Here is a 22173-nt window from a genome sequence, read left to right as displayed (position 1 = left end):
TACTTTCGCCTTGAACCAATCATGTTGCATCAAATTTTGGAGAGAAACAGAATCCTGAGAGTCCTTCCGACAGGCCGACTCTGCGCGACGGAGGCCAATCAAGCAAGAGAAACATGTCCGAAAAAAGACACTCAACTCCGGAGTTCGGAGAAATCACATGCTCTCTCATTCTATAAGTGTAACATGTTACTATTTATTTTACTATTTATTTAAGTTGTAATACGAGTAACACTATCATAACACTGCTTCACAAAACTTGTTGTATTCGACCACAGCGATACTAATACTCTTGTATATGGCCCTTTTTTCTTGTGAATCCTCAATAGGAATGAAGTACTCGCTTTGAGTCTTGAGTTTAATTCTGATTCCTTCACGCTCCAAAGTGATTCCCTGAATGGTATGGTATTCAATCCCCCACATTACCTCTTGAGTTGCCATACGGATCTCTGTAATACGTTCCATTGATACAATGACACTTAGTTCTTTACCTGGCAATACTGTATGTGCTAAATAACGATCATCTTGGAATAAACCACCATTGGCTGACTTAAGCCAGTATTGCCCCTGTGCTGCACGCATATCATATTGACGGATAATTTGATCTTGATTAATATATCTAGGTAATCTGACACTTTGATCGTCTTGGGCTTGTAATATCGTAGTAGAACTCTTTACACCTTGACTGAGATTATTTGTAAGGTCAAGGAACCCAATTGCAGTCTTTGTAGGTAAACCCACAAGACCCTTACCTAACCCTTTGAAGAATCCACTGGCACCTTCACGTTGACTACCCTTAAGTGGTTCCAGAGCAACGCCTGCAAACCCGCTTCCTAAAGTACTAGCAAATGATTGGGCTGAAGTTGAAAATACGTTTCTTGAATTTGCATTCATTCTTTGCTGTAATTTTCTGGTAGCTTGAAAACCACTATCCTGAGTAACAGAAAGACCCTTAGCCATTGAGCCACTCATCTTAGCCATACTATCAGATAACCCAAATACGGTCTTTTTAGCAAAAGATAAACCACCTTTAGCAATAAATACACCAATATCTTGTGGACGATCGTTTAACATATAACCTTGATAAGGTTCATAAAACAGATCCCACACACCTGAACTAATAGTGTTAAATAACCCGACTGGATTTCCAAGGAAATCAGCAGAACCGAGGATCATATGGATCTGATAGAAAAATTGTTGACTATAGTGTGTTTTCACTGATTGCATTAACAATGGTATCGGAACTCTTACATTATCAAGGAAAAGCGCATTCAACTTAATTGGAGCATCGTTCACATTACCTACAGTCATTGTTAATACATGCAATAAAAATACAGAAGTTGACGAACTCACATCAACGTTCTCTTTATATTCATCTACAATTCCGTTTTCATTTTCTTCATTTTCATCTAATTTAGTATTTTCAGAACTAACAAATGATAAATGTAAAATTGTTGGTTGAATGTGAAACATTTCAAAATAAACATCGTTTGAGAAATTTAATTCCTCAATTTTAGGTAACACATTTCTTTCTTTCAATGGAACATTGGTAAAATCACTGTAAAGTGGAGAACCTGGGAACTTCATATAATCAATCATTGCATACACCCAATCTTCATCTAGCTGGATTGAAAATTCTTGTAGTAAAAACGTTAGATGTTTGAAATATGGTAAACCAAACGAATCATCTTTCACCTTAGAAATAGACCCCGAAAATATTGGATGTGATTCAAGATCTTCAGTACTTTTTGCTATTGCAGTAGGATACAGAACATTTTGGTACACACTTCCAAAGATTTGGTTGTCAACTTGGATCCATTTTATTTTCCACCCAAATGTTTGATATAAATCACTATCTTTGTAAGTCAGCTCAAGACCCTTGACACTGACATATGCTAATTCTTTTAATTGCTTATTAATTAAAGAAACACCGAATCCAGATATGTTAATAGTTATATTCTTCAACATATGATTATCTTCTTCTTCCGTTTCAAAAAGTTCAGGAGTACTAGCCAAAGAAGGAGTAGACCCAATGCCCATACCAGTAGTCCTTGCTTCAGTTAAACTATTGGAAGACACTGGCACATCACGTAATTTGTAAATACTAGATACTGGGTCATATCTTGAGATTACTAATGCTTGAGTCGGACCATCCGCAATAACATTCAGATCCACAATGGCTGGTTGTTCATTAGCCACCCTAGCAGGTAAACGCATAGGTTTTTGGGTACCTATTTCAGCTAATTGTATCTCTCTCTTTCGTCCTCTTACTAATAAAACAATCTTTTTCTGTCTTGCTGTTGGATAATCCCAAGCATATGGCATAACACTCTTGGATGGAACTTTATAGTACAAAGGTTTATACTCATTATTATATTTCTCCTCTTCTGGTTCGACGTCATAATATTCATCTATCACTGAAGGATCCCTTTGATAAAATATAAAATCATTATCACTAAAATTTCTTATTGAATATGGCCATAAATTTTCTCCATCCTTAATTCTAACAAAAATAGTTGCTTGGCTTAATGTAACCTCCAATTTTAACAACATGTGTGTTCCATTTTCTTGTAGTAGTTTCAGGTAAGTTAACCCAATATCCTTGATAAAGAAAGGTGCTGTCCACTCAGAAATAGAACCTAACATTTTTAAGGCTAATTGCTTATTAATGATATTTCTCAGATTATACAGGGCAATGGAACCATCTGACATTATCTCCGTAGTATTTACGGATCCTGTTTCACAAACAACAATTGGGAAAGGTAATTCGTTTTTGATAATATAACGTGGTGAAATTGTTACCACTTTGCTCAAAGAATATTTCCCTGTACCCTCTGTAACATCGATACCAAGGTTGCATTCCAACGCTTTATTAAGCACTCCCATTGTAACATCAAATGATTGTCCAATTGCATCCAAAGATAATGGGGTACTCCAATCAGTCTCTCTAAATCTTACCCTAGCTCTATTATTTTTGTCACCGTCAATATCGTATGAAAACATCTTTGGTAAAGTATATCTCTTTCCATCTTCGACATTAATCTTAGATTGCATAATATTCCCGAAAGATCCTTCCATATATAAATCTCTATCTGTACAGTTCATAATAATATATGGAGAGTATATCTTAATAGTTTTAGCTCTGCTGTTCTCGATACTCTGATATTTCATGTAGACCTGTAGCTGTTGACCATTTGGCATAGTTAATGTAATGGCCCTCTCGGATTGGAGCTGAGACTTTTCTGGTGTATTGATTATAGATGGTTTCGACATAGGAGTATCATCAACTAATGGTCTAATCGCAAGCAATAGAAATTCATTCAACGAAACGTCATAAACTGTCATATTTTCTGTTTTAGCGAGATACTTGACTTTTCTCATTTCAGCTTGCTTACTAAATATCGAAAATTCAATATCACAAGGTAACAGATTCTCGATAATAATTGATGGTGAAACTGTGATTTTCATATGAGGATATATTTTAGCCAATGGCTCTCTTTTATCATATTTTGCATTTACTTCGAAGAAAATCTGGTCTGAATTGTTTTCTTCAATCGCGTCACAATCAATGGATGCTGGAACATTCAGGAGTTTCTTCCACACAATTGGATGGAGAGACCAACCAAAATTTTTCTTTGTAACAACAGGTTGGACATATATGTTGGATGCATAAGCATATTCAACAGGAACAGAGCGACTTTCTGAAGGTTTTATTTGGAACTCCACTGTATTATTATCGCTTAATTTTATTACTTTAAAATTCAGTGGAATACCTGTTATATTCTCCAATAATAACGTTGACCTAAAAGTAATATCTTTAACATTATCATCATTACATTTTAATTCGCAAATAATTCTATTATGAACTTGGTCTATCGCTGGATGTAAGACATGTAACAGCTCGCCTTCAAAAGTAGCATCAATTGTCATTGTCGTAGTATATGTGGAACCATCAATTTCGACACCCAAAACACTTTTAGTTTTATCGGTATCTAAACGTTCTCTAATAGATTTCCAATCTTCAAATTCCCAGGACTCAGATGAATTGGCCTTAAGATGTATCAATCCTTCTCTTTTCTCTCTGTCAGTAGAATCTGAAATCCAAACATTTAAATCTAATCCTGCATCATTTATTAATCTATATGGCTTCTTTGACCCTCTTGGAGTTAAATGTAGTTCACCATTCAGAGATTTTGGAATACTCGAAAGCATTGCTATTGCCCTTGAGGATAAAGTAACTTCTGTGTTCTTCCTGGCAATTATATCAAACTTTATAGACGACGTAGCATCTGTACCCTTCTTTAAAGACAAACCAATTGGGACTGACTCAACCAACGGTTCCCAACTAGATCTAGAATAATTAAAAACATTCACAGCAGCCTCAATATTGGTTGACCCGTCAAAAGCAGTAGACCAGTCTGATGCATTAACTGTGAAGGCACTTACCTTTGTATCAATAATAGGCATTTCGTGTACATCACCCAATAGAATGATCCTACATCCTCCAAAATCAGCATCAAATGCCTCACCTTTTAACAAAATACTAGTCTGTTTTGCAATGTCTTGTAATGGAATGATGTCAGATATCTCAGAATCGGCACTATTCAAACTTGGAATACATTTCTTCATACGCCTTTCAAATTCTTTTGAAAAGATACCTTTAGTTGCGTCTGTTTCATTACTAGGCGCTCCTGTAGAAACAATCTTGTTTATGTCCATTAATGAAATTGCTTTATTAAATATCAATATAGCGAGACGAATATCCCTCAATGATATACGCATAACTAAAGGTTCAACAGATGCATGTATTTTTGTCAAGAGTTTTTGCGGTGTAGTATCCCTTTTATCGATAATCAAAGAGGATGAGAAATCATCTATAAGTCTAACTTTATTTTTTTCTAAGTCATTAATCCTTGATAAGAACATACCAATATTATTTGCTGAGGCTGACATTATAGATTGTTCGGTTAATAAAAATTGATCCACTCTAAAGACAACCGCTTCAGAATCCAACTCTGATGGATCTGCTAATAGGATTATTGCGGCATCAATAATGTTAAACGAATACTGCCAGGTACCACTTTCTTGTAAAATAGCATCATTTTTAGTGTGTGCTGCTTCAGAAATTGCTCTAACAGGGGCGTTGGATGAGGACTGCTTCATCGAGATTCTGGATGCCATTACTGTGTCATACAAGCGCTTAACAGCAAAAATATGATCTAGTGCAAGTATAATACGTGGACTGTGAATAGTACTTGAGATATTTGTAATCAATTTATTAGTAACAATCTTTCTAGAAACCGACGCAGAAAACTGATATTCCTGAGAGTCAGATCTCTGAATAAGCTCTGGATGTTTGTTATCCTTATTATCACGAGTATCTTCTACTGTAAAAGAAGCAATATGAGCATTCCCTTCAGATGAACCATCAGTATGAACGATAATGCTAGATGCCATATCTTGTATCATTATTTTAGTTAAACTTTTCTGGTCAATAGTTGAGCAGGACTCCGTATTATCATATAATGTCAGAGAAATAGAAGGCGCAGAAAATTTAAAATCAATACTATTATATGTATTCTTCTCTGTATCAGAGAGATTTAACTGAGTTGAAATATTTGACGACAAGCTACTAGTTCCTGTAATATCATGTTCTGAATTAGAATTTGCATCCAGTTCTGAACTCAATGCTGTTGATGTTGCGCTAGTTAAAGTCTCTTCATCTGGTAAAATGAATGCTGCTTCTAAAAGATTAATAATGTCGAACAAATAAGTTAGTTGTAATTCAGTAACATTTAATGATAATGGATCTAATTCACCTAAAATTTTGAATACTGGAGATATACTATTTTTTCCCTGGTTGTGACTAATGTCAAAATTTATACTCATTCCATCGGCGATATACAGATCTTGTGAAATACCGTCGTCTAAATGAAATAATGATGCTATCTGACCATTTCGTAGTCCTAACTTAATGTTATTAATAATATTCGAGGTACTAGATTGGATAAAATCATTTTCAATAAATATTTCACCTAAGTAAAATTTAATACTATCGAACTTATCGTTTGAACGGGGAGCTAGTCTTGGAAATTGAATAATTGGAGCTTTAATGCTAATATTAACTTTCATATTGTTAACTGTCGAAAGAGATGGTGCTTGATTGTATGCAGCTAGACGTAAGCTATCGAAATAGGTCTTCATCTTTTGGAACTTTTTCAAGAACAACACAATTCTCCTTATTGACTCTTTGTTAAAATTAACAAACATTGCACCGGCAGATAATACCATCATGGAATCATAATTGAACTTATTTGTAGTTGCATCATACTTCTCATAGCGCAACCCCACGAGGTCTTGATTATTCATACTTATCAACTTTCTAAATACGCTATTTTTACCAACACCTTCATTTATCTCATCAATTAGTTCAACACCATCAAAGTCCATTTTAAACTTCATTGATTCAGGTAGAAGAAGGAGATCATATTCACCTGAAGATAAGGTAAACGTAGCTAGTTTCATCGACTCATCATTTAGAATAACATCCATACCTTCGTACTTAAATTTAACCTTTAATTGTTGGGGAGAATCATCATGATCTTCGTCATTATGTTTCAAAATATCTGCAGGTACCTCTGGAGCATTTGGATCCGTAAATGTTAAAACCGTATAGTTCATTAAACTTAAAATCGATTTTGGAGTTAGAATTAATTTCATCTTCGTGGCATTAATAGAAATATCTTGATCGTATACCTCTATTAACATTTCCTCGTGAGTGACAATTCTTTGAGTTCTCTTATAGTCAAGTGTCATAATATCCCCATCTTGTTTATTCATATCTGAACTAATAAGAGTTCTAAACTCAGCAAAGTCTGTATTAACAATATGATCTTCAACAGCCATGGAGTTGACACTCATATTAACATTTATCTGTTTCATCATTTTTTCAAATGTAAATTTATAATCTGTAAACACTAAGTCTATTAACTTTTTATTATCCATAGTACTTTTATCTAAACATTGATGTATAGAAAATTGGGCTTCATCAATATCAAAATTAATATCTAGAAATTTCTGCTCTATTTCAAGTTCAGATAAATCCTTAATGGATTCAATTGTTTCCCTCAAGGTGTCTTGTTCTAACTGTTGTTCTTCAGGTGAAAGCTGTCCATTTTTAGATTCATAGTAATCTGCACTCACACTTAAGTCGTTGGATGGGGGAATAATATTACGAGCCAGATCAAGGAAAATTTTATACTGATAATCATTGAATGCCATAAACAGCTTTGGAAGATGCCCTGATACTCTTATTCTTGGTAATCTAAGAGCTTTTGGTAAAATAGAGACATCAATTATAATATCAAGTTGCATCTTTTCTAAAATATAGAAACGATTACCAGAAGAGGATTTATTCAAATTATCCAATGTATCGGTAATATCAGGACCCACCAAAATTTGAGTATTTTGTGATCTTAACGTAAATCTATCAAACATCAGTCTATTTATATCTGATCCATCTATTTTATCATATGCACTGGGAGACATCTCCTTAATTTCAGAAATTTTTTCCTTGGAAACCAAATCACTCACAATGGATATATGACCTGCATCTATAAGAGCACAAGGGGTTTTCCACGAAAATGGGTTCAACGGTATAATTATCAACGGTGCCTGTAGATCTAATTTCAAATCTACCGTTTTATGTTCATCAAGTAATGATTCGATTCCCATTCTAGTCTGAGTTGTCCAGCCTTCGACTGTAGTACTTGCGGCGTTAATAATAGCAGTTACCGAATCCATATGGTTAGACTTTGGTTTGAAGAATCTCATAATTTCAGAAATAAAATGTACATGATAAAAGACGGTTGTTCCCAGTAATTGTAAATCGACTCGAGAATCTGCTAACCCATCCAAAGGATTTGACTCATATAAAACCTGGAATAATGGTTGACTTAAAGTTGAAGTATCATCTATGGCTAATTCTTTAGAACAAATAATGTCCTTGAAAATACTATTTGGGGAACCATCCTCAACTTTAAATTCTTGAAGTTTAAAATTTGTTAGACTAGAATCCTCTCTGTTGTGAAATTCTAAATTACAGTTTTTGAAGGTCATCGTACCTAATCGAACATTTTTATCTTTCTTTTTAAGTATCAAAAACCCTTTCCGAAGCAGACCGGTAACTCTCATCTGGGTCAAATGTCTATCTACATGTTTAGTTTGTAAGTTGCTTTGCAAGTGATCATTAAATTCAATAGCGTCATACAACTCTTTCTTTTGCTCTTCAGTAAGTACCAAATTATCCTCTTGGTTAGCAAGTGAATCACTACTCCACCAAGAAGAGAGCCATGTGCCAGGCTTATTTTCCTCACTTAGTTGAGGTGATATTGGTACAGAAGTGGTTGGTGTACCTTCCTTTGACGTTAGTCTGCTTTCGATATATCTACCATTGGCAACTGTTCTATAGAGAATAATGGTATCGAAATTCAACTCCTTCTCTAGTGAGATTAGTCTGTCCTCCTTAACTTGATCTACGAAGGACTTTTCAATATCACCAGATTTCAATTTTTCAATCCAAAGGTCAATATACTCCCTCCTATAATCTGCTGCTTTCTTGATATGAGGCCATGTCCACATAGTATTCTTTTCGTGGATTTCTTCCTTTATACATGACGCAATATATCTGAACCATCCTCTTGGATTTTCAGCTACTGTGTAGGAAGGTCTTTTCTTTTTAAACTTTTGGGTAGCTCTTTGCATTTCTAATATTGATATAAAATGTAGGAATCCGGAATATTGAGCATCATCTAGTTCCAACCCAAATTGGTTACATATCAGTTGCAAATCAAGATGAGGTTGAACTTCTGTAGTTCCGAGTTTGTTTATACTCAACTTACCTGTACCTGTTACGGGTTTTAATAAATATTGATTTGAGGTTTTATTATTGTCATTATACTGCCTGAAACTCTCTAGAAATCTAATAGGATCGACATTGTTCATATCGACAAACTCCTTTGTTTCTGTATTCCAGTATACACTTAAGGAATCTAGAGTTAATAATTTATGCGTAAGTGATTGGGTAGTTTCAATAAATTTTGGTGTCCAATTGGAATCAGTTGAAACCGCGGATAATTCATGGAGAGAAATCCCAATAGAAGATGGAACAGGGGAAAATATACACGAAGAGTCCTCGTATCTAATATGGATATCTTTAATACTAATTTGGATGTTGTCAATTACTTTGGTTATTAAGGATTGCATAAATGATTCATTTTCGGATCCTGCAGTACCCGAATCAATAACTTGACTCTTTCTTGCTTTATTAGAGAGCTCCCATTCCATCAGTTTTTTCAATTTCAGTCTGAATTGACGTTCTAAAGATTCCTGAGAATAATATGAGTGTAAATCTCTTGGAATACATAATAAATAACAATCTTGAATAAATATGTTAACTGGTTTGTTTTTAAGACTGGACCAAGGAACGTTCAATATTAGATCACCCAAAACACCATATTTAACATCCACAGACAAATCAAGAGAATCCAAACAGTCTTTCCTCAATGTCAAATTCTTTAGCTGAACATCACCACTCCATATACCAACTTTCAATTGATCAGGATCAAAATTCTCAACATAGGAGCCTAATAGTCTGTTCAACAAAGTTGCTGCCAAGGACTCCAACATAATTTATAGGTGTGTTATCTAATTGCTGTTTATATGATCTCTTCAAGTTGAATCAAGTGTTAAAATCTGAAACTTACTCACACTTTTAAAGGGAGTCTTTTTATTATTTTGTTATCAAGTTTTGTATCCCTATTATGATTAAGACGGTCGTTGTTTAGATTTTGTTGTGTCTCAAACCATCGCCTCGTATCTCGCTTCGCTTAGTGAACATAAATAAATTATCTACCTATTTAAAGATTCTTCGATTATCCCCATGTGGGAACGATGAGTTTCCTATCCACATATTATGGAAAATTGCTTTGACTGGACCTTTCAACATCAAGATGTACTCTATTTTAAATTATTGATATGTGTATAACTATCTAATATATATATAGAAATATATCTAAACATGAATGTTCAATATTTGTGATGCTCCACCTGAAGTTTCGAAAAGAGCTGCATTATTACTTTCACTGCTCTGTCGTAATACAATAAATTCCTCTGGTTTCCACACTGAACTCTGTTTGACTTGATGTGTAGAATGATGAATCCATTGCTTTTTTGTCTTTGTGTAAACGTATACATGAATTATCTGAATAGTGCCCTCTGATTCTGAAATGACAAGAGTTTTCCCACTAAGATCAAGATCCCATCTCGTGAGCTTATTCTGCGAAAGTTTGATAGGAGGTGTGGCCAAAACAGAATGATCATCCTTACGTAAATCAAATGTAAATATCTCTGCTTCAGATTGAACCATCATCCAGTACCCATTTCTTGGGAAGAAAACTTTAGTTAAACCCCCGTCGCTAGGAATCTCTCGGTTGCATTGGAAAACTATAGGTTGATCTAACGGATTTGATAAATTTATTAAAGAAACGGATACTTTATCGCCCAATGCTAGAAGTAAACCATCTTTATGTAACTGAGCATATTGATAAGACACGGATGGCTCTCCAGAAATAACGGTTATAATTGAATTTTCATCAGCGGTATACTTTTTATAGTTAACATACGCCACTGTTCCATCTCTTTTTACTATTAGAATACAATCCTTCATGACTCTCTCATGACAACATATATATATCACATCTTTAACTTCGAAATAAATACTATTTAAAGTCTCTTGTTTCTCAAGGTCATACACTACAAGTTTGTTATCTCTTGTAAGAGCAACCACTATATTCTCATCATTCGTTAAACATAACATGGATAATAATGCTTCATTCCCAACAGTCCATGTTTCTGGGATATCAAACTTTTTTTGATTAGAGAAAGAGTCATAAATTATTGATAGACTTAATGGATCCTGGAATATTCTAGGGATACGCTTCTTATCCTCAATATATGTTATTCTTGGGAAACATATCATCCCGGAAGCTAGTTTTTCAGATGTCGAATTAGCTTCAAATACATTATCACCTTCTGGCAAAACTAGTTCCTTTGGAATATGCTTTTTTGTTTCTTTCACAAAATCTTGGGAGTCACTAACCATCGATTTCGACATATCTGAATGTGAATCTTTAATAGATGAGTCTTCCATGAGGTTATTATTACTCCTACTGGCCTCTGCATAAGTAGATACCACCGTCTTAATATCATTGAGAGCTACATTCTTTTCTTGTAATAAACGAGCAGCCACAAGTTTTGCAGCATCTCTTTCAAATAAAGCTGTAGAAAATTCTTTGGTAATTTGATCTAATTGTTTTCTTAGACTGAAGTTCTCGAGCATCAGTGCATCCCATTCATTTTGCAAAGTGGACAACAAACTTGGGATACTATAATTACTGTTCAATGTAGCGGAATTGAGATTATCATTCAACGAATGTTGTAAGGGGGACTGTGCTACTGTTATAATCTGATCTACAGTGATAGGCTCATTAGAGACCGGATCTATCCCATGTTCTTTAACATATTGTTCCAGTAAACTCTTCTCAAAGACACATTTCGAACTGGGAGAAATGGCAGCAACTCTGGGTGGTTTACCACTAATTGCGCAAAACATCAGATGTATAAAGGTTATATCTATCTATTAATTAATCAACAATAATGATATTTTCAAGTGTAAACACAATATATTACCCTCTTTAGTCTTGTAGCCAGGAGGTTCCTTAAGATTGCAATGTTTCTTTATTTACTATTAAAATCCTATTTTTATTATCCTGGAAACGGACTGTCTCTAAATAGCATAAACAGAAAAATCGCTGACAACAAAAAATTTTCTTATGTCTTTCAATCTTTATCTGAAGCTTGAAAGACATAAGAAACTAGAGACGGAAGAAACGATTATAATGATATGAGGTGGTTATAGAAGCACTCTACATCGATAATATACCATATATCTACATTTTTGCATAAATATCGCCTGTAATCCCACTATGAGTGTGTCTATCTGTGAAGATGGATTGAAAATATTATCAAGAACATTTTATTTAGGACTCTTCTTATTGATATGTCACAATAACACCAATTTGTTTTTCCTGTTATATATATAAACTAATCAGTGAAATATTGGTATTTCTACACTGATTTTTACAACTTATTTATCTCTTTAACTGCGTATGTAAAACAGGTATTCTTCACCTAATTGCCACTCTTGACACTTCTCTCACGTGATCCCAACAGAAAAAAAATTTTTCAGAAGAAAAGTCAAAAAGATGAGATGCTCATCGCAAGTTAGACTCGTTTAAAACCATTCATATGTCGTCTCTCTAACTTAAAGTACACAGAGATACAACTGACGAGATTATTATCACTATAATCAGCTATATCGGAGAAGATTTATAATCAAGATGGGTAAAGCTAAAGGGAAGAAAAATAGCAACACACCATTAGATAATAAAGTTTCGGACCTTATTTATCGCTTGTTAGAAGAAAAGACCCTAGATAAGAAAAGGGAAGCTGCACAAATACCACAAACTGATGTTGTTGAGGATGATCAAGATGCGTTTGATACAATTTTTTTTGCAAAGGATCTAACTGTGTCTGAAATTTTCAATTTTTGCATGGTTAAGGATCTTTCAATGCAAAGAGTGAAAAAAGTTATGTTAACAAAAACAATTGAGAAAGTCTTAGCCCAAATAGTCACTGAGGAACAAGAAGAGTTTTCCACATTTCCTGAATATAATGAACCTCAAGGTGAAGATGAACTTGATGGAACTGACTCTAATGAAAATGAAATGAAGAAGAAAAATTTAATGATTAACGCAGACTCAAACCAAATGAATAAAAGTGTCACAAATCAGTGGGGGATCACACCTGCACCTGTACCTGTACCTGCACCTTCCACAAGTGGGACAGAAACTACAGATGAGTCTACCCAAAAGTCGAATAAAAAGAGAACAAAAGATAATCAAACAAAGGTTAAGAGACAAAAGACAAAAGAGGATCGTTCTCCACCTACTTCTAATTTAAAACAATTAGGTGGTATGGATGATGTAATTGCACAACTTATGGAGCTTATAGGGCTTCCAATGTTACATCCAGAAATATATTTGACCACAGGAGTAGAGCCACCCAGAGGCGTCTTATTACATGGCCCCCCTGGTTGTGGGAAAACATCCATTGCAAATGCTGTTGCTGGTGAATTGAAAATACCATTTATATCAATATCTGCACCATCGGTTGTTAGTGGAATGTCGGGTGAAAGTGAAAAACGTATCAGAGATTTATTTGAGGAAGCTAAGTCTTTGGCTCCATGTCTAATGTTTTTTGATGAAATTGATGCTATTACTCCAAAACGTGATGGAGGTGCTCAAAGGGAGATGGAACGAAGAATTGTGGCCCAATTATTGACCTCGATGGATGAATTAACTCTGGAAAATACGAACGGTAAACCTGTTATTGTTATAGGTGCTACAAATAGACCGGACTCCCTTGATGCTGCATTAAGAAGAGCCGGTAGATTTGACAGAGAAATTTGTTTAAATGTTCCTAATGAGGTTTCAAGATTACACATTCTTAGAAAAATCACACAATCATTAAAAATTGACGGGCAGATTGATTATTCGCAATTGGCTAAATTAACACCAGGTTTCGTTGGGGCTGATCTTAAGGCATTAACCACTGCTGCCGGAACTTGTGCTATTAAACGTATTTTTGAAAACCATAACAATCTGTTAGCTAATCCTCAAAATGATACCACGGTCAGTGAGAATACTGAAGCTGACGAGGATATTCAAATGGAGGAGGACACACCTTTGACAGAAAGTGAGAATGGAAAAGAACATGGCAATTCAACACCGGAACAAACGTATCTTAAGAATACTGCAAATATGATTGATCCTTTGCCTTTGTCGGTGATACAAAAATTTATTAATAATTTCCCAGATCCATTGACTGATAGCCAGCTGGAGCAATTGTCTATTAGATATGAAGATTTCTTAAAGGCCTTACCAACAATTCAACCAACGGCTAAGAGAGAAGGGTTTGCTACTGTCCCAGATGTTACTTGGGCTAATGTTGGTGCATTAAGTAAAATTCGTATTGAATTAAATATGGCAATTGTTCAACCAATCAAAAGGCCTGAATTATATGAAAGAGTTGGTATAAATGCACCTGCAGGCGTTCTATTATGGGGTCCACCTGGTTGTGGTAAGACGTTGTTAGCCAAGGCTGTTGCAAATGAATCTCGTGCAAACTTTATATCAATTAAAGGACCAGAACTACTAAACAAATATGTGGGTGAATCTGAGAGGGCAATTAGACAAGTATTTACAAGAGCTAGAGCATCTGTGCCATGTGTCATTTTTTTCGATGAATTAGATGCTTTGGTCCCAAGAAGAGACACATCACTATCCGAGTCATCTTCAAGAGTTGTAAATACTCTCTTAACAGAATTAGATGGTCTAAACGATAGACGAGGTATATTCGTTATTGGTGCCACTAATAGACCTGACATAATAGATCCTGCAATGTTAAGACCAGGGAGACTTGACAAAACTTTATTCATTGAACTTCCTAACAAGGAAGAGAAACTCGATATCATCAAAACAGTCACGAGATCCAGTGGAACACCCCTCGCTAAAGACATTGTATTCGAAAATATTATATCTGATGAACGTTGTAGAAACTATTCTGGTGCAGATTTGGCAGCATTAGTAAGAGAAAGTTCAATTTTAGCACTAAAGAGAAGTTTCTTTAAAACAGACGACATACAATCTGTTTTTGATAATAATTTAGATAAGGAATTTGAAGACTTGAGTGTTGGGGTATCAGAAGATCAAATATTGATTACGGCTAACGACTTTTTCAAAGCATTGTCCATGATAAAACCTTCAGTAAGTGATAAAGATAGACTCAAGTACGATAAATTAAATAAGCAAATGGGTTGGAATGATGATGTAAGGCTTGTCACTGATGACAATACCGAATCGTCAGGTTAGGATACCGTACTCACCAATTCTAGATCATTCGATATATATTTTTATCGTAAAGAAATGCATATTATATATAAGTTGAATTTATATTTATTTAAACCGGACTCCTTGTAGTTGTAATTTCACTTCATAGTTTGTCCTCTCCGTTGAACATTTTTACGAACCTTCCAAACGTGCTCGTATTTCTTCCTTCTTGATGTAGATATGTACGGAATTGTTTCATATTTATCAAACATCGCTGACAATTCTTTAGGATACAATTCACACAACGGAGTATCTGACTTTCCTCTAATAATGACCCAAGAGTATCTCCATTCCTCATCATTTTCATTATCAGAATTTCTTAACTCCTCGGTCTTTGCCTTTACCTTCTCCTTATTTATATCTGGAAGAAATATATTAATTATTTGATTTTCTAGATCAACTGAATGAATCAAAGCCAATGAATAATGCAATACATTACTTGCTTTCAATCTGTTCTTAACAATAGGATATGTATCAACAATAGTGCGATATGGTTTCGCATCGCCTTCATTATTCCATGTCCTTCTTAAACCCAATCCAACAACCATTCCTTCTAATGCACCTTTAATGTCATTCTCTTCGAGGTCTGAGTACTCCTCGTAAAATTGGATTCCCTCAATTCCTGATAAAGCGCCGTATGATATCTGTATAGGTTTCTGAGATAGCAATGGGGCAAAGTCATATTTTAAGTTCATATTATTCAAGCTTCGAAGTCTGTGGAATGACATAAGCATCTTTATTGTTCTAATTTGTGGTGCATGGAATCTTGGTTGTAAATTTTGTTGTGAAGTACTATGAGAAAATATACTATCAACGTTATATATTTTCGGTTCATATTTTATTTGGAAAGCATTAGCAAATTCGTTTTGTATCTCTAATTCGGCATCCAATTTTGAAGAATCAATACAAATTACATGTGTAGGCTTGAAAAGACGTATAACATTGTTAACAATAGTCATACCAAATCCCTTGATCCATCCAGGTAGATTTAATAAAGTGGTACCCATGGACTCACGTTCTTCAAAATATTTCATCATCTCATTTATCTGTTCCATATACAATGTCGGTTCATCCTGAGGCGAAGAAGAACCATAATAGAACTGTTGTAACTTTTTATGACTATGCTGAGCTAAACGTTGACCTAGATGTGCCACATGTGTAGGACTTATTTCAGTTAAAGATATACACTCTGGGTCCGAATATTCGGGCTGTCCTGGGTCAAGATCCATATATAATATATCCTCTTGTGACTTAAATGTTGAACCATCCTCGTTAAGAATGGTTTTATTCATAAATGTCTCTAGTAGTGAACGTAGAAAAGTGGATTTCCCTGAGTTTTTACCACCAATGACCATTACTCTCATATCATATTCTTGATTTTTGAATGCTACAAATAAATTATCAATTACATCTTGCCAACTAGTAGGATTACTCTGAGATGTATATTCATCTTCATATGTTTTATCCAGTATACAGAAGGTATCAGTACTCGATGGTATGATACATGAAGGGCTATATTTTGGTTTCCATAGACTTGACGCATCAGGGTATAAACTTGAAATACCCAATAATCCATCTACATTCGCAGAGCTCACTTTCAGTACACAAACAAAATTTTCTAGCATTTGAATATCTATCAATTTCTTTTGTTTAGCAGTTAAAAACAATGGTTCGTCCCATCCTGCATGAAATGAAGATTTGATTTCTGGTATTGCATCTGTAAGTGGGTGTGAAAATGATATCCTATTTTTAGAAGCATTATAATGGACTCCATTATACATAATCCCACCTTTTATGATTTGAATATCGAACACACCTGAAATGTGTACACCTTGTTTTTCCTTAAGCCCAATTAATGTAAATACCAAATCCCGTTCTTTGATCCTTAACACATTATTTCCTGAAGTAGGAGTAAACCCTTTGGAAGTGCTAGCTTCATCATCTTCCAACTCAGAACTGTCACCATCGTAATCGTCGGTAATACAGGTCGGTTTCCTCTCTATAGTTTTAGAGGCGTCTAAGAGAACAGAATCTGAATCTTCCCCATCAGAACTTAAATAAACTAGTTCCCCGTTATTACTCATCTGTAACAAATTGCTAGTGGACTTGGGATGCCAGGTCTTAGAAGATTATTTCGATATGCTCCTTCTATATCGATATGTTGTTATTCTGAGTGAGTACTACTCTAATAATAAATGTAAAAAACGAAAATAAAATTTGCTACAGCACAATTGCCGTGTTGGCGTTAACTTCAATAAAAGAATACCTTCGTATAAACATCACAAAATATTTATTAAAATATCTTCTAACCTATCTCTCCATTCGAATGTCTGCCATTATCGAGACTAAGAATGCAATTAGCACAGGTAATCGTCTTTTTATCAAAAATATTGGTAAATTCCTCTTACCACAAACTGATTTAAATATATGCAATGACAAGCAGTACATATTAATCCATTATAGACGTCTTGTAAGGCTTAAACCATTCATATCCCAAAGACAAATGATCCAAAACACCTACATAGGCTATCTCAAGTATAAATTTAAATATGAGGATTTCGAGAAAAGGCGATCATTAGTTCTAGGAAAGGAAACAAGCAACCATATCAGTTGGAAGACTGAGCTCCTCCAAACTTACAATTTCATAATGACTGCTGTATCTCATGTGGAGAATCAATCAATCAATGCAGATAGAGATATTATAATGGCCAAACAGATATTAAAAAATATTTTAACATTAGAATATTTCAAGATTGAGAATAATGAGAGAATCGGTCATACTGATTTCTATGATTACAGGGTTCAATTCAAACAGCTAAATGGAAGTGGAAATCAACAAGACGACAAAGGGGTCGATTTTGGAGAATTTGATAAGGTAGTAATGTATCTCAATGAAACACTTGGAACTAGACTTTGATGACGTTAAAATAGTGCTAATATTATTCTTATTATTATTAATATCCTGTAAACTTCAAACGAAAAATTATGTAAATATCGATGTTTCTATATAGTTACAAAAAGCCTAAAATAAATAATACTTTGGCAATTATTTTAGCTATTTATATTATCTGTGCTAGTACTTGTAAGTATTATTCGACGGTATCAGGAGCCTGACTCTTATTAATGATTGTCATCCCTTGCTCAATCAAATATGATGTGATGAATTCTACAATCTTGTTTACATTATCTCTAGGGTTTATAGAGGAATCACCGTTGTATGCAACTGCAATAACAGAATTCAATTGACTGAAACTAATGAAGACTTGATTAAATGCTTCCTCCAAGGGAATAATGACCTCATTGTACAATTTGGCTACATTATCTTTCTTTTGAGAATAAACTTTAAAATTTGAGGATATTTTTAAAGTTAACTCTCTGTACCACTGTGACAGATCATTAGTTATATCATCGACGGCTTCCAGAGTACTTGAAGCGTCATTACCGATAATTTTTAGTAATACAGGTTCGTTGTCACTTCTTGATAAGTCACTTGGGAAATCAATAAATACATTATATTTCCTCTCAAATTGAATCAATTTGTTTAGGTTTGTATTATCAGCTGATGCCAAAATGATACTTTCAAATCGGTTGTTCGTCAAGTTCAATGATTCAATGATCTGCATATAATTAAAATCATCTACTAACTTAAATATTTCATTCTTTGCAAATCTAATATTCTGTTCATTCTTTGTTGGACAACGGATAACAACGTTATGATATCTTGTAATTCCAAAATTATTTTGAGGTAAAGAAAAACTATTTGAAAATTGAATGAAAACGTTGTGCTTTCTCATAATTGTCTGAACTATAGTACCACCTGCTCCAATAATGGGTCTATGATATACCTCTGGAATGAAAAATGATTCTTCTGCTGGTAATTCATTAACAATGTTTTTCATAGAGTTCCTAAAATCCTTGAAATTGCAACTAATAACTGTTAGATTCATTGTATCATCACCATTATTTTGAGTCGATTTGCTGTTGTTTGATAATTCAATGATAGATTTTACATTGTCTATGATTCTAGTTAGCTTACCATTCTTTTTCCCACAAATAAAATCTTCGTATTCTGAATTGACTTCGAAGGATAATCTGAATTGTTTAACTTTATCGTCATCGAATATGATAACACAGTCCTTATTACTATCTGTATCCACCAGATATTCGGTCAAATCGTTATGTTTAACACAAATAATTATTTTATCATCTGAAGTGTGTGATTTCATCACAACATATTGCCCATTGAATAGTTTGTTTTTGTTAATGTCTTTTATTATTGAATTATAGCTATTATCTTTGTTCATAACAAGCGCTAATTCCACTAATTCTTGCAAAAATTTTAATGTAAATTGTTTAACCACGGTATTTAATATAATTGGCGAAAATGCTTGGAATTCAATAGAATTATTGTTTAGACTAATAAAACAATGGTTTTGAATCATAAACTCGACGGTATCGGCATGACAAAATTTCTTCAGGAAGAACAATTTAGCACTTGAGATGTTGAAAATCTTTTTATAAAATATTGATGTGTTCAAACATTGCAATCTTTGTTCAATGATCTTTTTTGTCTTCAGTAATTGTCCGTGAATATTTCCTGTTAGAATTAGTTGTCGTGATAACGATTTATCATTATGTTGAGCAATTTCTGGTGCAAAAATAGATGTACAGAGATGATTATTAATAAAATTCATGTTTTGTTGATCGTGTAAGAATGGTAAAAATGATAGTGTCTCTATATCTAGATAATCGACAACATAATTTTCGTTTCTGTTAAACTTGTTCATAAATAAATGAATGAATGCATATACCTGGTGTTTACAGCGGATAATATTTTCAGAAGTACCTATTAATCTTGTGTTTACCTCTAACAAATCTGATATTAATTTATAATTCATAATTATATACACTTTAAAATGAGTAGCCATATCATCCAATATGGCAGTAAATCCATTAGAATCATCATTAAAAAATTTTGAAATATCAATTGTGTCTTCATCCATTGGTTGAAGAGAAAGGGTATTTACAATATCTTCAGAAACATATGGCTGAAATTCATTGTCGGCTGTAATACCTTCAATGGAGATAAATTTTTGTTCAATGTTATGTACAAGGGTTACCTCATTCTTATCGAGATCATTTGGTAAAATATATGTCAACTCAGAGCTTTCACATGAAACATTGTGAAACTCAAGCAGTTCTTTTAGCGTATCATTAAGATGATCCTCCAGTATTGGGCCTGTTGTGTACAATAATGTACTACCTTCGTCAGAAGTATGTTTAATATCATAAGACAAACGGGACTCAAATGCTGACTGCAAAGTATAACCGTCTGATACCATATCTGAATAGCTTCTTCCGATTTCTTGTAAGAGACAAATCACGATCAGTAATACACAAGTAATCTGATCTCTCGACGGTCAATTCCTTGTATAAATATAAATATTGAAAAATGTGTCCCAAAAAAGGATACTGTTTGAATGTGAAGTGTTTGTTTTTCTTGAAAGTGTTCAGCTTTGGACCTCGCTTTGCGTAGTCACAATAACAAGTCAGAAATTGAAAAACGAGAGAGAAAAATATATATATATATATCAGAGAAGAAAATTACCAAACTAGGGAAGAGTTACTGTATCTGGAAGCATTGCATTACCTAAATAAGAAAAAGGCTGTTGCAATGAACAAAATACTCATTTAAGGAATGATATTCTTTATTTCTTCAATTAATTAATGACGTTAGATAATGTTACATATTTGATGAGGGTATATATCGTGCGGTTAGCAGGTAGTCCTGGGTCCCATTATAATTGAGCAATCACAGAGCGTTTTTCATTCTGTTTTCCTCGAGCACATCGAAAGTGTGCAAATGCAAAAAAACACAACAACTTTATAGTAATTTATGTGAGCTATTTGAATTCTTAGAAACGAAGAATTCTAGATGGCGAGCTCCGTTTTGAGCTCTCTGAGCTGCTATTATGGTTGACACTAAAAGGTACATCTAAAGGGCATACATTGTGAGTAATAGGATCTTCTAAGTATCCAGGATAATCCGAGGCTCTTAATTCTTGTAGTGGGATTCTTCTCGAAGTCTTTTCTGTTTTATTCCTTGAGAATTCTTCAATGGAATGTAATTTAGCACTTTCATTATTTTTTTTGCTTGTAGTATTCGTTCTAATAGGAGATACGTTTTCTTTGGCCGTACCATCATCATTTTCACGTGGATTTATATGTTCATGTGATTTGATTATGGATATACGAGTAGGAGAATTATCTTCGTGGAATGAAAATGCAAAGCCCTGTTGTAGTCTCTTAATGGGAGATGGTGTTCCTGAGATTCTTTTCTTCAATGGACTTTGTCTAATATTAGTTTTTTGTGAACATCTTGTTGGAGACCCAGATGGAGATCTAGATAAACTGTTGCTTGGGAGACTACTACTACTCATACTCTTGGTTAAAAAGTTGTTTGATCTTGAATTAAGGTTAACGTTTTTGCTAGTCAAAGCTGATCTTCTTCTTAATGGTGAACTCATATTGTGTTTTTGATCTGAATTGTTTATTTGTATTAGGGGGATGATGATGATGATGATATATATGCCTTTCTTATGACTTCTTATAATTCTAAATGGAGGAGCTTTAGGAGTCGATTAGTGAATTATTAAACTTCTATATATATATATATATTGGATGATTACAGTGAACGATGGACTGATGAGGAGTTTGTTGTTTTTAGTAATTCTTAACAGATCAACATTTCGTGTATTATGCGAACTCCTAAAACGGGAAAATATTCTCTGTCCTAATGCAGGACATTAAGAGACGATCGCACTTCGGCGCTTTGTACTTAACAAATCGCCAATTGTGTTTTCTATATGTCTCTTTTCTCTTCGCAAATTTCGCATATTCTGCAATTCCCCAATTCGCAAAATTGCAAAACATCAAAAATTCAATGTTTCGCAAAATTGTGCGCTTAGGCACAATTTTTCTTTTTCATTTTTCTTCATTTGCTATGGTGTAACAAATTGGCCGAAAATATTCGCAATTTCGCGTTCAATTATTTTTACAATTTCCTGTCTTGGCCTAAGTAAAATTAAGTGAGAAAGTAGAACAAGAA

At 34.0% G+C, this 22173-nt stretch overlaps 7 protein-coding genes across 7 annotated transcripts; 2 read left to right on the top strand and 5 right to left on the bottom strand.

Annotated features, from left to right (window-relative positions):
• Window positions 1–234: 234 nt before the first annotated feature.
• Window positions 235–9684, bottom strand: VPS13 (membrane morphogenesis protein VPS13; the record flags this gene model as incomplete). The annotated part of the gene is made up of 1 exon (XM_041551489.1): window positions 235–9684. One exon carries the CDS (start codon window positions 9682–9684, stop codon window positions 235–237), a length of 9450 nt encoding a protein of 3149 aa, XP_041407423.1.
• A 385-nt stretch (window positions 9685–10069) lies between these two features.
• Window positions 10070–11668, bottom strand: PRP19 (E3 ubiquitin-protein ligase PRP19; the record flags this gene model as incomplete). Its single annotated transcript, XM_041551488.1, has 1 exon — window positions 10070–11668. One exon carries the CDS (start codon window positions 11666–11668, stop codon window positions 10070–10072), a length of 1599 nt encoding a protein of 532 aa, XP_041407422.1.
• A 787-nt stretch (window positions 11669–12455) lies between these two features.
• RIX7 (putative AAA family ATPase RIX7) lies at window positions 12456–15047 on the top strand (the record flags this gene model as incomplete). Its single annotated transcript, XM_041551487.1, has 1 exon — window positions 12456–15047. The coding sequence occupies one exon, from the start codon at window positions 12456–12458 to the stop codon at window positions 15045–15047; it is 2592 nt and encodes an 863-aa protein (XP_041407421.1).
• Window positions 15048–15163: 116 nt separating this feature from the next.
• On the bottom strand, window positions 15164–17149 carry GRC3 (polynucleotide 5'-hydroxyl-kinase; the record flags this gene model as incomplete). Its single annotated transcript, XM_041551486.1, has 1 exon — window positions 15164–17149. One exon carries the CDS (start codon window positions 17147–17149, stop codon window positions 15164–15166), a length of 1986 nt encoding a protein of 661 aa, XP_041407420.1.
• Window positions 17150–17391: 242 nt separating this feature from the next.
• IRC19 (Irc19p) lies at window positions 17392–17982 on the top strand (the record flags this gene model as incomplete). The annotated part of the gene is made up of 1 exon (XM_041551485.1): window positions 17392–17982. The coding sequence occupies one exon, from the start codon at window positions 17392–17394 to the stop codon at window positions 17980–17982; it is 591 nt and encodes a 196-aa protein (XP_041407419.1).
• Window positions 17983–18154: 172 nt separating this feature from the next.
• Window positions 18155–20407, bottom strand: KABA2_06S08668 (uncharacterized protein; the record flags this gene model as incomplete). The annotated part of the gene is made up of 1 exon (XM_041551484.1): window positions 18155–20407. The coding sequence occupies one exon, from the start codon at window positions 20405–20407 to the stop codon at window positions 18155–18157; it is 2253 nt and encodes a 750-aa protein (XP_041407418.1).
• Window positions 20408–20980: 573 nt separating this feature from the next.
• Window positions 20981–21592, bottom strand: ACM1 (Acm1p; the record flags this gene model as incomplete). The annotated part of the gene is made up of 1 exon (XM_041551483.1): window positions 20981–21592. One exon carries the CDS (start codon window positions 21590–21592, stop codon window positions 20981–20983), a length of 612 nt encoding a protein of 203 aa, XP_041407417.1.
• Between the last annotated feature and the right edge of the window lie 581 nt (window positions 21593–22173).

The sequence above is a fragment of the Maudiozyma barnettii genome (genome assembly GCF_903064755.1).
Source record: "Maudiozyma barnettii strain CLIB 1767 genome assembly, contig: KABA2_06, whole genome shotgun sequence".
Taxonomy (NCBI): Eukaryota; Fungi; Ascomycota; class Saccharomycetes; order Saccharomycetales; family Saccharomycetaceae; genus Maudiozyma; species Maudiozyma barnettii.
The sequence above is the reverse complement of the archived record's forward strand: the minus strand, read 5'-3'. Positions and strand labels throughout refer to the sequence as shown.